Source organism: Condylura cristata, unplaced genomic scaffold, assembly GCF_000260355.1.
Source record: "Condylura cristata isolate star-nosed mole 26May11 unplaced genomic scaffold, ConCri1.0 scaffold00034, whole genome shotgun sequence".
In the NCBI taxonomy this organism is placed as follows: domain Eukaryota; kingdom Metazoa; phylum Chordata; class Mammalia; order Eulipotyphla; family Talpidae; genus Condylura; species Condylura cristata.
The window spans coordinates 13,640,653-13,653,919 of record NW_004567135.1 but is presented as its reverse complement, the minus strand read 5'-3'; the positions used below and the strand labels follow the sequence as shown (position 1 = coordinate 13,653,919).

General features: G+C 52.7%; 1 protein-coding gene across 4 annotated transcripts in view; it reads right to left on the bottom strand.

Moving 5' to 3' along the window:
* Positions 1 to 2,579: 2,579 nt before the first annotated feature.
* Positions 2,580 to 13,267, bottom strand: part of NCAPD2 (non-SMC condensin I complex, subunit D2) — a 30,151-nt gene continuing 19,463 nt past the window's right edge. For 3 of the 4 annotated variants that reach the window (XM_012732524.1, XM_012732523.1, XM_004692874.2), the window contains exons 14-32: positions 12,484 to 12,608; positions 11,929 to 12,168; positions 10,479 to 10,653; positions 9,819 to 9,903; positions 8,120 to 8,253; positions 7,700 to 7,832; positions 7,521 to 7,605; positions 7,281 to 7,448; positions 6,837 to 7,006; positions 6,048 to 6,159; positions 5,854 to 5,977; positions 5,624 to 5,779; positions 5,107 to 5,284; positions 4,928 to 5,022; positions 4,375 to 4,455; positions 4,056 to 4,239; positions 3,245 to 3,371; positions 2,985 to 3,140; positions 2,580 to 2,794 (exon numbers count right to left, since the gene is read on the bottom strand). In XM_012732524.1, coding sequence (XP_012587978.1) covers positions 2,709 to 2,794; positions 2,985 to 3,140; positions 3,245 to 3,371; positions 4,056 to 4,239; positions 4,375 to 4,455; positions 4,928 to 5,022; positions 5,107 to 5,284; positions 5,624 to 5,779; positions 5,854 to 5,977; positions 6,048 to 6,159; positions 6,837 to 7,006; positions 7,281 to 7,448; positions 7,521 to 7,605; positions 7,700 to 7,832; positions 8,120 to 8,253; positions 9,819 to 9,903; positions 10,479 to 10,653; positions 11,929 to 12,168; positions 12,484 to 12,608 — 2,614 coding nt within the window. In that variant the 3' untranslated portion in view covers positions 2,580 to 2,708. The remainder of the gene's footprint in view (positions 2,795 to 2,984; positions 3,141 to 3,244; positions 3,372 to 4,055; positions 4,240 to 4,374; positions 4,456 to 4,927; positions 5,023 to 5,106; positions 5,285 to 5,623; positions 5,780 to 5,853; positions 5,978 to 6,047; positions 6,160 to 6,836; positions 7,007 to 7,280; positions 7,449 to 7,520; positions 7,606 to 7,699; positions 7,833 to 8,119; positions 8,254 to 9,818; positions 9,904 to 10,478; positions 10,654 to 11,928; positions 12,169 to 12,483; positions 12,609 to 13,267) is intronic. The other variant, XM_012732526.1, reaches the window with a different exon arrangement.

The window sequence follows — 13,267 nt, the reverse complement described above, 5'->3', positions numbered from 1 at the left end:
CCCTCTCGGAGTCGTCGCCAGCCTGGAGTCTGTGCCCGCCCTGCCCGCTTTTACCTGGCACTGCGCGAGAAGAGGCGGCTGTCTGTGGGGCCGGGAGGAGCAGAGAGCACCCGGGGAGGCTGCGGTCCCAATTTATAGCAGCGGGGCGTGGCGGGGAAGCGGTGACGCGGCCCGCCCCCCGCCGGCTCGCCCAGTCCCTGCCCAAGGGCGCGGAGGCCTGAGCTACGTGCACCCGTAAAGCCGCGAATAGCGGCGCCACCTTTTTTTGGGCTTTGGGCACTCCGGGTTTTTCAAATGTGCACGCACCAAGCGTGTGGGCTGGGGGTGGGGGTGGGGTGGGGGACTCAGGAGTTGGGGTGGACAGAGGGGCTGAGATAGGCCCACAGCGGCAGGTGATAGGCGTTGCCTGGAACCCGACTGGGCGCGGTGGACTATGGACTCGAGGCCGGCAGCCCTAGTGAAAGCTGAGAACAGCCTGGGGTGCCGGGGGCTTTGAGGCGGCTGCGCGGGTGAGACCGGCAGGTTGAAGCTCGCGACTGATCGTGGCTTCCTGCCTGCCTCCTCTTTCGAAGACCGAGGCGCTTCTCCAGAATCTTTGGTAAACACGGAACAGCTAGAGGCGAGGGCCGGGGGAGGGGAGCCCCCTGGCATCACGCCTCTTCCCGGCCCTCTCCAGCCCCTAGGTCCTCCCTGTCCCCTGGCTCTGGACCTTTCTGGGCCAGGGATCAGGCAGGACGCAGGACTGTGGGGGCCGGCAGGAAAGGAGGCGCTGGAGGTGGTTTTCACACCGATGACCACGATGTCCTACAGCTCCTGATAACAAGGGCAGCCGCAGCCGCCCTGTGTGTCCCCTGCTCTCCCCCAGCCCTGGGACCAGCCCAAGATGGGGGCCTCTGCAGTCTGTGCAGCCCAGGCTGGGAGACAATGCCCCTTTCACCTCCTCCACGCAAGGCAGAGCTGGACAAGGCAGAGCTGGACGTGAGGGCGGAAGTCCCTCCCTAACCTGGGACGTGCCAGCCAGCCCTGGAGCCAGGGACTCCTTTTCACTGAGGCCAGAGGGTGTTTGCGGCTGGGTGGAGTCCAGGGAAGGAAAACTGGGAGGTTTCAGGCAAATGTTAGCTGAGGGCCCTGCGCCTTCAAGTGGGGTAGAGGGATTAATTTCCCATCACCAGGGGCTGGACTCTGGGCGGTGCCAGGTTTGGCGCTGATGAGGGCTGGCTCTGGAGCACTTGGAGGATTTAGAAGTAGGCAGGGCGAAACAGACTTGCCCCATCAACAGGTGCCAGGAATGGGGGATCCTGGGGCCTCTTTGCTGGCCCAGCACAACCGGACACCAGCCCCCTTTTCAGGCCCAAGAGCCTGTTGCTAAGTTTAGCCTGCCTGGTGATAACCTTTGCTTAAAAGGCAGGAGCATGCTGTGCCCTGCACCGCCACTCCAGCCCCTTCCCTTTCTAGGACTGTCCTCGCTTGTGGGTCCGAGAGCCGTCTGGGATTTTGTCAGCCCCCTCCAGGCTGGTGTGCAGGCTTCTCTGGAGAGCAGAGGGAGGGACCTGTGAGAGAGCAGTGGGGCGCCCACACTGCAGACTCCTGGGGGAAGAGGAGGAAGCCCGGCGGCGTTGCCGTACATCCTGCTCAGGCTCCATCAGGACCAGAGACCCTTACCGACCAAGGCCCCTTGCACTATCCAAAGCATTATGTCTGAGTGCCACTTCCCCGGTGCCTCACACTTGTCACCTTCTGTGACTGCCCTCTGCCAGCAAGGAGGGCGCTCGGTGCCCAGGGAGCACGGCTGACGCAGCCTGCTGTTGTCATGACAGCAACTCACACCGCCTCCTGTTCAGGTGACTCAGCAGAGATGACTTGTGGAGCTGGAGGGGGCCAGGCTGTGGGTGGCACACTGCCAGCACCTGCATCTTAGCGCTCAGCTTCCTGCCAGCTCCATGAGACTGGAGACCCTGGCAGACACTGTCCAGGGCTGGAGGGGTATGTGGCCCGACTTCCACCAGCCTGGCCGGGTCAGTGGCCAGTCTGCAGACATCAGGACTGTGAGTGGGGGTGGGGCAGGACACAGAGCCTGCCCTAGGCCTCACGCAAGGTTTCCCAACCTTGGCACTATTGACACTTTGGGCCAAATCATTCTTTGTTGTGGGGGCTGCCCCGTGCATTGTAAGGTATTTAGCCACAGCACTGGCTCGGCCCACTAGATGCCGGTAGCACCCTCTCCTCACATTGTGACAATAAAAAAAAGTCTCTAGATGCTCCCCTGGGGGTGAAATTGCCCTCAGACTCAGACTGAGCTGAGTGGTGGCTGCACGCTTCTCAGTGGCGTGATGCTGGTGCACAGAGGCAGGCGGCCAGGAAGGCAGAGGGGGCACCAGGGAGCGCCAGCCCACCAGATCTCGACACGGGCCCCAGGACTCCTGTCTCATCTCCGTGAGCCCCGAGAACCATTCATGTGCCTGCGTCCGGGCTTCCGTGAAAGATGAACCAAAGACAAGTGCAGGAGAAATGCCCAAGGGTGTTTAAAGAAGAACACGGCAAACGTCGCGGTGAAAACAGCTCACCTCAGTTAAGTTAGGCTAGTTTAAAAGAAATTATTTATGTATTAAAAACCAGGAGACAGGCAAGTAAGAATTTCACAAGGAAACGAAGTCAAGGTGGCCCCGCAAGTACCCTGCACGGCAGGGAGGGGCAGGCAGGGCGGCGTCCTACGACCTGAGTCTGCGAGTGGACGCTCGGCGGATGGGGGTGGTGTTCTTGGGTGTCTCATCTTCTGTCATCTCTGCTGAAAGCTCTATTCAAAGAATTGGGGGAATAAGAAAGAGCTGAGTCACAAAGATGGTGAAAAACAAATCTCAGAGAAGTGTCCAGGACCACACTGCAGAAACTGCACAGGGGGAAGTGGCCGCAGCGCGGTCGGGAGCAGCCATCAGAACCCACCCCCACGCCACGCTGCTCCCCGCGAGTCAGAGGGCGCGCCCTACCTTCCTCGCTGGACTCGTCACTTGAGAAGACCACCTTGGGTTTCTTTTTTGAAACCTGTTGCTGGGTGTGTGGATGCCGCCGGGTGGTGCGGCGAGGCTCTGGTGTGACGAAGTCACTCTCCGAGGCTGCAGATGCCAGATGCTGCTGCCTGGAGCCTAGAAAGGGCAGGCAGGAAGCCATGAGTCCAAAACAAAAGTAAGCTCCAGCGCAGAGCAGGCCCCGCTGGGGCTCCCTGACACCCTGTGGCCGCCATGCATACCAGCGGGTGGCTTCCTGGCTGACAGGGCCCGCTGGCTGTCTCCTTGGCCAGTCTCAAGTTCCTCTGCTGCATCCAGCCCTCTGGTGTGACAGGCCCGCAGCTTCTGTTCAAATTCATCTATTATAGCCTAGAGGGAGAAAAGAGATCAACGGTGGCCTGTAAGTGTAGTTATTTCTGATTCAAAAGAAACAAGGCCATGAAAAATCATGGTGAAAACTTAAATGCACAGAGCACGAAGTAGAAGTCTGAGGAAGGCACATTCTGTGTGACTCCTACGACTCGGTGTTACGGAGAAGGCCCAGCCGGACACATCAACAAGCCCAGGAGTTGCCAGCGGCACAAGGCGGTAGGTAGGTGTGTGGGGGCCCAGGGGGTTTTCAGGGCAGTGAAACTATTCCGAGCGACACTATAGTGGTAGACACAGGTTATCATTTGTCTAAAAACTGAATGAGTGAGCCCAATGGACACTGTGGACTTTGGGTGGTAGTGATGTGTCAAGTCAGGTCCATTGATTGTGACAAGTGTGCCACTCTGGAGGGGGGTGTTGACAGTGGGGGAGGGTGTACACGTGGGGGGCAGGGGCCACTTGAGGGAACTGTCTCGACTTTCTACCCAATTTTGTTTGGAACCTAAAACTGTTCTAGAAAATAAAATCTATTTTAAATAAAGGGAGAAAGAAACAAGCAACGCAGACAGAAAGATCCAGTCTTGGGTTCCTCTGGTTACTTGGCTGCCTGCAGGCCGGGGCACGGCAGCAAGGTGAGGTCTCTGCCAGGCACCAGCTCCTGCTGGCAGCCGCTGCGCAGCTCACCTTGCCCTCAGGTTTGGCCCCACGCCGCAGCTTGCTCACAGCTGACAGAAAGGCACTGAAGACAGATTCGTCTGACAGTTTATCTCCAAAGCAGTCAAAGTTGTCCAGCATCTTGCGGAGGCCTCGCTCTGTGAGGGGCAGCTGTGACACGCAGTAGGCCAGGTCCCGATACTGCCGCTCGGTCCTGCGGATGAGAAAGGCTTGGTGAGGAGCGGAGAGACCCCCAGGAAGAACAGGCCTGTCCCTCCTCAGTTTTCCACACCCCAGGGCCACCGTCGGGGCCCTTCCCAGCACAAAGAGCCCTCATGGGGAGGCATACCGGGCCGTGCGGAAGCGCTGACACAGCTTTTCCACCAGGCTCTCAGTCTGCTTGTCCTTGGTGATGTAGGCGAGGAGCTGCCTGCAGGGGGAGATGCGGCTGTGTCACCTCCCAGGGGCAACTCCACACTGTCCACTAGGAGCAGCCCTGTACCTCCCCGGAAGCACCAGCCTTCTGTCACCCTCTTGCCTTAGAAGTTTACTCTGTTTAGCCCATGCCAACCTCACTCTTCCTCTTGCCCTTTCCCTTAGCTCAGGGAAGGGGCCACCCCATGCCCCTGAGGAGTTTTCAGCTGAACAGAAATGTGTAACAAAAGCAGCTGCTTAGTATTATCATGTGCCCACCACCACATTAGGAACTTTATATTCTTGAATTTTCATAAGAATGAAGGGTAACACTCGCCTCACTTTATAGAGGAATAGGACAGGTGAGCCATAAGTTACTGCTAGAGGCCAGAGAGCAAAAAAGTAGCAGAACTAGAATTCAAGTACAGATTGTCTAAATCCTATGACTGTGCTAGAGGATAACTGAGCCTCAAGGCCGGGGACTGTACTTCATGATGGTGTGGAAAGACTCTTCCTCCACGCCTCCCTCAGGGTCTGACAGGCGGCTGATGATATCTGGAAGGAGATTGTAGACTGCGTTGCCCTGTAAGAGAGAGTCATATTAAAGACACAGGTAACCAACACGCTTGCTCAGCAACAAGCCTAAAGCGGCCTTCTAGCTTCTCACCTTATGGGAAAGCTCGTTGAAGAAGTTCTTGGCCAGGGCAGCAATCTGGGGGGCGGGGTCAATGAGCAGCACTGCCATCTCGCTCACCTGCCCCTTGACCTTCACCATGTCCTTGAGGATCAGATGGGTCATCACCAGCCCTGCTGTCTTCCGCACTTGCTGGGCTGGGTCCCGGAGGCTGGGAAGGAGACCGCAAGTCACTGGGCCCAAGGCTGGGCCACACTGACACTAGTAGGCAAGGCCCTGACCTTAATAGGAACCTGTTGTTTCCTGAATCTAGAAGCAGTTAGAAATCTGTCTAGAGTTGAAAGCTGGGGCTGGGAAGAGTGACGCTTGTAGAAGGCGGTGTCAGTGCCTTTGGGCCTCGTGTAGCCTGGGCTTCACAGGCCAAGTATCAGTTAGGTGGACAGGCCACGCAGAGGACCAGAGGCGACAGCCCTGCTGATTTCCCTGCCGATTCGGCCAACACAGCCTCCCAGAGCTGAGGAGCTGCCAGAGCCTTGGGGGTGTCTCTTACCGCGCATACAGATGAGGTGTCCAGGGGTCCACCAGGTTGGGGAAGCGGATGGCCAGATCCCCAGTAGCAATCATGAGGTTAGATCGGACAATAGGGAGTGAAGACTTTTCTAGCATGGTGAAGAGAAGGCGCAGCTGGGAGTCACAGAAAGTGGCACTAGGGGCAAGGAGAGGATGGTCAGGGAGCCTTGCTGCCCGAACTTCCCAAGGGGCAGTGCCAGCGGGGCTTACCTGATCATGCAGAACTTGCCAAGGGCGAGTGAGGCTGCTGCAGAGAGCTCCGGGGTGCTGTAGAGCCCGGGGTTGTTGCAGACTTTCAGCACCAGGGGCACAAAGGCAGCCAGGATCTGTCCGCCTGTTGGAAGAGCAGCTCTAGGCTTGGGAAGGGCTACTGCAGCGGGGGGTCACTCAGCGATTCTTCTTACCATCCAACAGTTCCATCTCACAGATGCCACGGATTAGTTCTGCCTCTGTGTCATCAGCGGTAGCGCCCACCAGCCCCATCTCCTCCTCCATGGTGGTCTCAGAGCTTGGATTCTAATGGGAAAGCAGCAGCGGTCATGCATGGTCAGAGAAGACAGCTCTAACTCCAGGCTACACGTCATGGTCTGTGACTGGATCTGGGGAAGGTTACTCCCGAAAAGCCATCACAGAATTGACAGCTGTGGCTGAGCAGAGGGATGACTCCTGAAGTAAACAAGAATGAGCTCCCCTGTATTTGTTTTTAAACAAATTGTGAAAAGATATTCCTATGTTTCTTCTTAACTCATCCAAGCAGAAGCATGTACTTTCCTGTACAAACACAGGCCACGCCAAAAGGTAGGCTGGTCAGCCTTCACCTCGTCTGGGGATGTCGCCGCCTCTAGGGGAGAGAACTGGAGGCACCTCCCCATTGGGTGCCAGTCCAGGCTCTAAGGCTGACGGGAAAGGAGGGGCCTGTGCTGCATGTTCTGACAGGCGCTGCCCTCAGCGTACAGCCTATACTTTATGTTGACTTTCCTTAACTCGACACTGTATTTACCTCAAACTTTCCTTGCTAGGTGATCACGGACAGACTGTTCCATCCATGTTCTCACTAACCTTTCCCAGAGTAGCAGCAGCTAGGAGGCAGGATGTCTTGTCACTTCTTAACAGTCAAGCAGCAGGGACCCCCAGAAGGCAATGTGAACGAAGGCGCGAAACACGCCCGGGCGCTGTCCAGGCGCGCCATTTACCTTCTCCTTCGGGCCTTTAATCTTATGCTCCTGTTCTTCCCGAAGAACTCGGCGTCGACAGAGCTCCCCACTCACTGCCTGCTCCAGGTGTACCAGCTGCTGCAGGGCCACATCGCCAGCCAGGGACAGCAGGTTCATCAGCAGGAGAGTGGGGAGCCTGGGGGTCTCTTCTGAACGGGGGGAGGGTGGGGGCGGCAGGGAGAGAAGTAATCAGGACACACACGACTGCACCACGTGGTTAGTGCTTTTCTTGCTCATGTGCGGCACAAACTCACTACGATGGGGGCTTGGCGTGGGGACTGGCTCAGCTTGAGTGACAAAAATGCGGCTGTGCATGAGGGCTCAGGGCTGATTAAAGGAACGGGGGGCGGCTCGCGGCCTGGCAGGGAAGTGGCAGAAACTGGCTACTACCCCAGGGGCCCTCTAATCCGCTTGGGCGCGTACTGGGGTCCTCCTGGCTGGTGCTCTTCTCCCCCAGCTTCTCCAGCATCTGCTTCGCACAGCCCTGCAGTATCTGAGCACAGAGCACCTCAGGGCCCTCGGCCAGCTGGTAAATGAGGGTCACCGCCACCTCTTTGAATGGGATCCAGAGGGGGTCTGGTTGGACAAAGCCTGTAGAGAAGGGGGAAAAGTTGTTCACCACAAAGGACCCAATTCTGCCCCAGGGCCTTCTCAGTGACTCACCTTCTGTGACCACGTCTTTCAGTCTTTCGAACAACCTGTGTTCCCGAGGCAGCCGGAAAGGAGGATGACGTTTGCCCAGAGAAGGCTGTCGTGAACGAGAAAGGCAAATGGGGGTGTGTGCAGAGGCTGGGTAAGAGGGCCTCCACGCGCCTCAGGTGGGGAGTAACCACTCCACATACCTTTCTTCTGTCAGAGATGTTGGCAATGGCATGGCACACCTGTTGGGCCAGCCTGTAGTCCTGTGGAGACTTCTCATTCAGCCCTATGCTCACCAGTGTGTCCAGGTTGCTTCCCACAATTTCTGGTTTTCCTCTAGGGAAGGAAGCCAGAGTTACGGCAGTCCTGGGCAGGGCGGAGTGGGGCACGTGTGGGGCGGGGCTAGACGTCAGCATGAAACGCAGGGACAGAGCCCGGCAGCACCAGAGAGATGCTAATCTGAGACACTTGGCCCTTGGGACCCACGTTCTACTGAATCCCACCTTTCTGCTGAAAGTAGCAGCAATTCCACTAAGTTTTTTTCGGGAATTTTTCCCTAAATGCAGAATTCAATGGCTTTGTTACAAAGTAAGGGAAGCGTCCTCTCCCCTCCTACGCCTTACCGTGCCATCATGCCAAGGAGCATGACCGCAGAGCAGCGCTCCAGAGGAGAGCAGGGGACCTTCTCGGTTGCCCGCTCCCACAGCAGCTGGGTCACTGTCGGTTTCAACTCATTCTTCTGCACAAACTCACAGAGCTGAAAAGAGAAGGTGCTTAGCCAGAAATAACAATTCCCTTGTTCCTGGGGCCACTTCTCTAGAGAATGGTGAGAATGTGAAATGGGTAAAAGCAACACTTAGGAATGTAAACGGAAGAAGCGAGCTAAAAAAGCAGGCGGCTGAGGAGCCATTTGTCTCTTCCAGCTACTCTTCTAGCGCATGCCCTCAAACGACCTACATTAACACAACATCAAAACTGATACTATGTTCCATGTGGGTCTATAGACCTAACATATTCCAGAAGTTTCTAAGAGGTTTTCCTGCTCTTACTACAAACTCAACATGTCTAAAATGGAAGTCTTCACCACACCTTTTCATTTTGCAAATGGTCCTCACACTCTTAGTCACATTTGCCTACAACTTCAGCCACCTAACATTTTAATGAACCAGTTGCCCCCCCCCCCCATTGTTCCTTGAGTAGTTGTCTTCCATGAATGCAGCTCTTTAGCTTTCCTCCCTCCCCTGGAGCCGAGCCTTCTCGCTGCACACCAAGCAGCCTCTGGGGACTCCTGTCCCTGGCCTCCTTTCCAGCCACTCATGTGTTACTGCAGGATCAGCCTCCCGGACACCTCCTGCCCCTGCCAGGCCCTGCCCATCACCTACAGGCAGCTAGCTCGCCTCTGCCTGCGGTGGCAGGTCCTGACTAGCCCCTAGCCTCTCAGGTCTCTGGCCAATTGCTACTGCCAGGTTCGCTCTTCCCCAGTGAGGAAGACAGTGGTGGCCCGGGTGCTCCTCTGAGTGGCTCTGGGGGTCACCAGCTTCACTGCCTATCCCACGATCCAACTGCCCAAGAGAGATGCGGCTCACTAGAATGCTGGTCTCTTGGCTAACAAGCTGAGAGTCCTGGGCTCCTGAAGGCACTCATGGACCTTCACAGTTTAGTTGCAATCTACAATTCCAGCTTTATTATATTGTCCAGGTAACAATTTTGAGATGAACACAATTTCCCTCATTCTCCAACATAGCTGTGCACTTTCTTCACTTTCCACTGAAATGCTTCCTTTCCCCTCTAATTCCTACATGTCAAAACCTAACACATCCTACCACCCGCAGGAAGCTTTTCTTGGCTGTCCCACATGCACTGGGCTTTCCCACACTGCTGGCTTGGAAGGCACAGAAGCCACGAGGCTCACTCCCGGAGCGCATGATGTCTCAGTCTGAATCTTCAACTTTGTCACTAACTAGGTGTAACTAGTAATGTTCCTTAGCTCTCTGCCTCAGGTTTCTCACTGTAAGATGTATATAATATTACCTCATGAGGTTTTTGTGAACATCAACTTAATATGACTGAAGTCTAAAGTAGTGCTACTGTTATTTTATTACCATTGCTACAACAATCATTACCAATGTCACTTATTCTGGCACTTTATTATCTGCTGAATTGTTTCATGATTTGCCTACTAACTAAATGGTTTGTTCCTTTAAAGCTGGAACTTGAAAGCCCAGTACCTTATACTTCTTTGTGGGGTGGGGTAAACTGCTGACAGAAGTAATCACTCACTATGACTTGCTGAATGAATAAAGCAGAAGTGAGGAGACTTACAATTTCCTCAAGACACTGAATGGTCCCAACTGAGGCATCCACAAGCAGCAAAGAGAGATTATGAATCAAAGTCTGGGCTTTGGCTCTGTGGGAATAGAAAAGATCAGAGGTCATTAAGTTGGGCCTCCCTGGTGGTGCAGGTGTTGATGTCTCAGCATTATTAAACTATTGCCAGCCATTATTGCCTGGGTTTGATCCCTGACCAGGGAGCTGACCCACAGCAGCGGACCTCTCATCTCACCCGCTGCTCCCCCTCAGCAGTGTATTTCAGTAGACACGTCTGTTTAGCTCCATACTCTGTCTCTGGCGAATCCCCTCACCCTGCACATCAGGCCTACACCCCAGTTCTTATATGCATAAATACATAAAAATAAATCATAAAAAAAAAAAGAGAGAGAGAGAGAGAGACAAGGTTGAACCCTGCAAACTAGTCATTAGGGCTCTCCCACCAGTGTGAAGTAACTGTGGAGGAGGAGCTTCACTAGCAATTCAGCTCTGCCCTGAGTTCCATTGTAGAGTAGCAATTCAGCTCTCCCTGAGTCCCATTATAGAACTACTGCTTATGGATTCAGAGCTCCTCTGGAAAGATATCCCCTTTCCCCTACACAACTTGTAGAATTAAAAACATCCTATGAGCAGCTCAGGAAAAAGTACCCATACCTGGGAGAGTCCCCTGTGGGGTTGAGGTAAAGTTGGCGGTAGGCATTAAGCACAGCTTCTCGGACACCAGGCTCCTTAGACCAGATGAGAGGAAGCATGCGGCGTACCCCTACCAGGGCCTGGGGAAGCCCAAACTGGGACACCGTCACAAAGAATTCAATCACCTCCTGTACCACTGAGAAGACAGATACAATGTCACCTGCTTGGCAAAACTCCCCCAATACTTAAAGATAGCAGCTTTCTTGGGCCCTCCCTGGTGGCGCAGCGGGTTAAAGCACAGCACTAAGAAGCTGAAACCACTTCCGCATGAGTTCGATTCCCGCCTGCCCCGGAGGTGACCACATGGTGTGGCAGACCTCTCCTGACCCGCCCGCTGCTCCCCTCAGCAGTGTACTTCGTCAATCTGCCTGTTCTGCTCCCCACTCTGTCTCTGGTGAAGTCTTTCACCACCCCTGAGTCTCTGGCCTGCACCCCAGTTCTGTATGCACAAATAAATAAATCTTTAAAAAAGATAGCAGTTTTCTTAATGTAGCAATATGTAAATGAAGTCTTCTTGGAAAATGTCAACTTCTATAAAATATTAGAGGCTTTAAAATATGTAAACTTCATGGGGCTATGCAAAGCAAACAGAAATGAAGAATCCCTGCCTTTTTAAGAAAACTCATTTACTTTTCATTTTATTAGTGAAACTGATGATGTAATGCTTGAACAAATTATAGGTCAAAATCTCTTATTTTGTCACTTAACTTCTGATTTTTTAAAATCAATGTATGTTTATTCACGTGTAAGAATCCCTGCCTTTTAAAGGTGTAGCTGAGGGCCTCCCTGCTGGCACAGGGGTTAAAGACACAGCGCTATTAAGATATAGCCAGCACTGCAGCATGAGTTTGATCCCAGACCAGGGAGGCGGCCCACATGACACAGCAGACCTTTCCTACTGCTCTCCTCAGCAGTATACTTCAGTAGATCTGCCTGTTCTGCACCCCACTCTGTCTCTGGTGAATCATCTCACCCCCATACCTTAGTTCTTACATGTATAAAAAATAAATCTTTAAAGGCAAAAAGGTGGGCCCCTCCTGGTGGCATAGAGGGTTGGAGCTCAGCACTGCGAGGCTGGCTGCAGCAGCTTCAGTGCTGAGTTCGCTCTCCCATCCCATCCTGGAGGTGATTCATATAGTACAGCAGACCTCTCCTGACCCGCCCGCTGCTCCTCTCAGTAGTATACTTTGTTGATCCGCCTGTTCTGCTCCCCACTGTCTCTGGTGAATTCTCTTACTGCTGTTGCACCTCTGGCCTGTACCCCAGTTCTGTATGCATAAATAAATAAATCTTAAAAAAAAAAAAAAAGTCCAGTGCTATAAAAGTAAAAAGGTGCAGATGAGATCAATGAAATATGGACTAGATTTTCCAGTCTCAAGATCCAGTCTTTACAAAGAGGGGCTCTACATACCTGTAGTTGTGTTTTCATACATCATCTTGCTAATGATGCCAATGGCCTGTGTGATCTTCAGAGAGAAGCTATAGGCATCCTGCAGATACTGCACTAGCATCTCCTGCTTCACCAGTTCATCATTTTCCATGGATTTCATGGGCTCAGGCACACTGGGCTTGTCTTTACAGTTAGTCTGTCTTGGGTCCATGTTTCCTGTAGAACCCTGGGGATCCTTTTCTTCAGTAGAAGATGCTGGGCCTAGCGTTTGAAATACAGTTATAGGATAGTTTTTCTTCAAAAGTATGTGGGGACATTTCTTTCCAACACAGGAAAGTAAGAACTACTCCTGGTTCATTTCTCAAATGATTCCTCAAGTCCTCTATGGTTTGGAAATACCCTGTGACTATCAATCGTAGGCCATGGCTGGCTTTCATTCTAAAGCAAAAGCACTGCCAACTCCCCTTTGGTTTTTTAGCACTAGGTGCTGGATAGCCTGGCCTGTGTCTGGCATAAGTATTTACTTATACTAGCAGAAAGGTTTTGTTTGTTGACTGAAGAAGGTAAAGGAGTTACCTTTGAAGACAGTTCCTAAAAGATTCAGGATTCTGGTCTCCTCCGATTCCTCTGGGTCCATGTGATTGAAGGGTTCGGACTCCTGGAAGTGACCTATGGCTCCTTTAGTGAGGATGATGGCCTGCCTGAAAGAAGGGCAAACTGTTACCGAGCACCCCCCAAGTACCAGTGCAGCTTTCTGTAAGGGAACCTACCTCCTGACCTCACGAACCCAGACCTACTGCCCCAAAGGAACATTTCTCTTGTTCCACCACCTGCGAGGCACCTTCTAAGGGAACTCAAACCACTTCCTATTTCTAAAGCAACCTGAGACTTTATTATAAGGTTTTATAAATTTAGAAGTCAAGACCCACTCCAAATATCTATTCAAAAGTTTTGCTAAGTTCAAGTTTGGAAATGAACTTTCAGTAACTGGTTGATTAGTGGTACATATATGAAATGGGATTCCATGGAGCTGTAAAAAGATAACAAAGCAGCCATTTATGTGTAAATATTAAAAGTTTAGATACATAGTCAAGTGAAAAAAGGAAGATGCCGGATCAGGGAGTAGAGAATTCTATCACTTGTGTAAAAAGAAGGGGAGAGAGATAATGTACATTGGATGGTCTAAGTCGTCTTTAGGAAGACAATCAGTGCCTCTAAAATTGCTTCTCTTGGGACGGTCACCAAGTGGCTGCAAAGTAGGTTGGAAGGAAAGGACTTGCATGGCATATTCCTTTTATAATTTCAAGGTGTTTTTTTTTTTTTTTATAATTTCAAGTTTTATACTATGAAGATGTATAGT